Source organism: Morone saxatilis, unplaced genomic scaffold (genome assembly GCF_004916995.1).
Source record: "Morone saxatilis isolate NCDOM2014 unplaced genomic scaffold, NCSU_SB_2.0 Contig24, whole genome shotgun sequence".
NCBI lineage: Eukaryota > Metazoa > Chordata > Actinopteri > Moronidae > Morone > Morone saxatilis.
This window is the reverse complement of record NW_023339807.1, coordinates 26,877,715-26,880,417: the sequence shown is the minus strand read 5'-3', so window position 1 is coordinate 26,880,417 and position 2,703 is coordinate 26,877,715. Positions and strand designations below refer to the sequence as shown.

Genomic DNA, 2,703 nt, shown 5'->3' with positions numbered 1-2,703 from the left:
AGGATTGGACTCCAATCGGTTTAAAGTGTCCGTCACCGACCGTAAACCCACGTGGAGCGCCCGGGGACGTCCGATACGAACACCGTGGAGTCCGGCAGCCGGCTGTGGTCACTGGAGGGCCAGCTCTCGTGGGTGCTGTTGCCATGACGGACGGACTGACAGTCTCTGACGTGGCGGTGAGAGTGGGAGGGGCCGTGGCCGTGGGCGTACGGCAGCAGGACGTCATCGTTCATAGAGACCCTACGAGGAGAGGGAACAAGCACCTTTACAAAATGTCCCAAAAACAAGACGAACAGAGGAAGAAAGGAACGGCTGTGTTGGTTCTGTTGTTGTGGTTGTGTGTTTATTGTGTCACACTGATGCTGACTGTTCATGCTTTGTGTGTTTCAGTGAGTCCAACAACGTATAGATATTTGTTTTGTATGCGCTTCCTTCAAATGTAGTATAAGGGCGTCCACAATTATGTTCCTATTAACATTAACATTTTCTTTTAGTTACTGTTCTGCATTTACAGGACACCTGTCAAAATAAAGGCACCAAAAGCCCCAAAAACAGATTTACAAAATAAAATAGAGACCTGGGTTCCCCCTTTCCTACCAAAATAAAAGGGCACCGAAAAGCCCCCAAACAAATAGATTTACAAAATAAAACAGAGAACCCGGGTTCCCCCTTTAACTACCAAAATAAAGGCACGAAAAGCCCCAAAATTAGATTTACAAAATAAAAGAGACCTGGGTTCCCCCTTTCCTACAAAATAAAGGCACGAAAAGCCCCAAAAATTAGATTTACAAAAATAAAATAGAGACCTGGGTTCCCCCTTTCCTACCAAAATAAAAGCACCAACCCCCCAAATGATGTTTAAAATAAAATATCTGTGTCAGACTGATTGTAAATGTTTCACAGTCTCTTTGAACCATGTTTGTGCTTCAGGCTTTGTTGAATGCATAATCCAACAGCGCCACCTTGTGGCTAACAGCCGCACTTTGTACAGAAACTGACAGTGAAGGATGAAACTACAACGACGACTACAAGTGTTCAAATTCAGCGTTCAAATCATGAACACACAGCAACAATTAAACACACTGAATGCTGACAATGTGAGCTAATATATGTTGAAGTGATTTCAAATATTGCAGTTAATTATTTGTATGTTTTAGGGAAATGAGGGAAGTGAAAGTCCTCATTGTGTTTCAGTCTGTTAAATTAGTGAACTTTGAGTTTAAATACTGGATGTTGTTGCTCAACAGCTGGAAGCTTCAGTTAGCAGCAAGTGTCAATAAAGGTGAGCTACATTTAACCAAAGAAATAATCATTAGATATGTCAAATTAACCAGCTAATTTAACTGTTTGAACGAGGAAGCGAAACAAGTTTAAACGGACTTCTCTCAATCTAGCAGGCTAGCATTAGCATCCAGCTACCTCCGGAAGCGGCGGTCTTACCGGGTGTTTGTGGTGTCTGACGGCCGGACGCAGAGCCCCAGCAGCAGCCACACAAAGGGACATTTCACCGACACTGCGGCCATGTGAGGAGGGAAACTATCCTGCCAAAGTCCCCTCTGCTCCCGCTGCTGCTCGCATCATCCAGCTAGCACACCGCAGCAAAGGAAACCAACAAAGTAAAAGCACCACTTACTGTTGCTCTACAAAATAAAAGCCACAATCAGCTGCTTTATTTACACATTTGGATTTGTAGAGAAAAGCCTTCAAAAGCTCATTTCTGAGGCTGAATTAACGCAGTTTATTGTTTGAATAGTGAGTCCAATGTGTTCAAATACCAAATAACCTTTTAAATTCAGTTGTCAAAGTATGGAAGTCAGAAGTTTGACAAATGGTTTAAACTATAGTGCGATAATGAATTTGACTTCTCTCATCGGACTCAAAATGTATATACATATATATATATATATGTTTTTAAATCATTTTGGGTTCATCAACTGACAGAAAAGTGTAGCTCTGTTTGTTTGTTTGCTGTGTTGACGTACAGTGCTGCTGCAAACTATTGACAGCGTATATAAACAAACAAAAAGTCAACAAATAAAGCAAACTAAATCAACATTTAACTACATCATTCAGTAGTTGTTGTCAACGGTTTGTTTGTGTATGAAAACACTTTATTTTGGAGGTTAAAGCAGGTTCCAGTGCTGTGTTTGCAGTTTCCACAGTTTACCCATTTATATTATGACATGTTATTTATATTGAATTCATTATTTAAAAGAATAATACATCTAAAGCTAAACAATGTAAAGTATTTAATGTCCTTTTGATGCTTGGTAAGATCTTCAACTGGAGATAGATTTCCCTGCATCCCTTTGTTTGTTTGTTTGTTGACTTTTGGTATTAAGACATATCAGATGAAAACATATAATAAATATATAAACGCTGTCTTGTTACGTTGATTTCTTTTCAATCATAGAATATTCTTTCCAGATTATACTTTTATTTTGAAAGAAATATGAACATTTTCCGGTGTGTTTGACGTAATGTAGTAACTTGACGTAGGGCGGTCACATGACTGCCAGCAGCTGGCTGACAGCCACGTGTGTACTGACACAGAGGATGTTAGAAACAGATGTGTCTTTTATTTTACACAGTATGAAATTCAATTCAATCAAACGTCAAACTCAACAACAACATATTCATAGAAAGAGTTCTGGAGTGGAAACATATCAAAAACTAAACTCTATTTGTCCACTTTGTTCAGCC

General features: G+C 39.7%; 1 protein-coding gene across 1 annotated transcript; it reads right to left on the bottom strand.

The window, feature by feature from the left end:
* Positions 1–1,635, bottom strand: LOC118336300 (N-acetylglucosamine-1-phosphodiester alpha-N-acetylglucosaminidase-like; the record flags this gene model as incomplete). Its single annotated transcript, XM_035672914.1, is given in 2 exon segments — positions 1–240; positions 1,441–1,635. Coding segments are annotated over 2 exon segments (291 nt in total). The 5' UTR covers positions 1,524–1,635.
* Between the last annotated feature and the right edge of the window lie 1,068 nt (positions 1,636–2,703).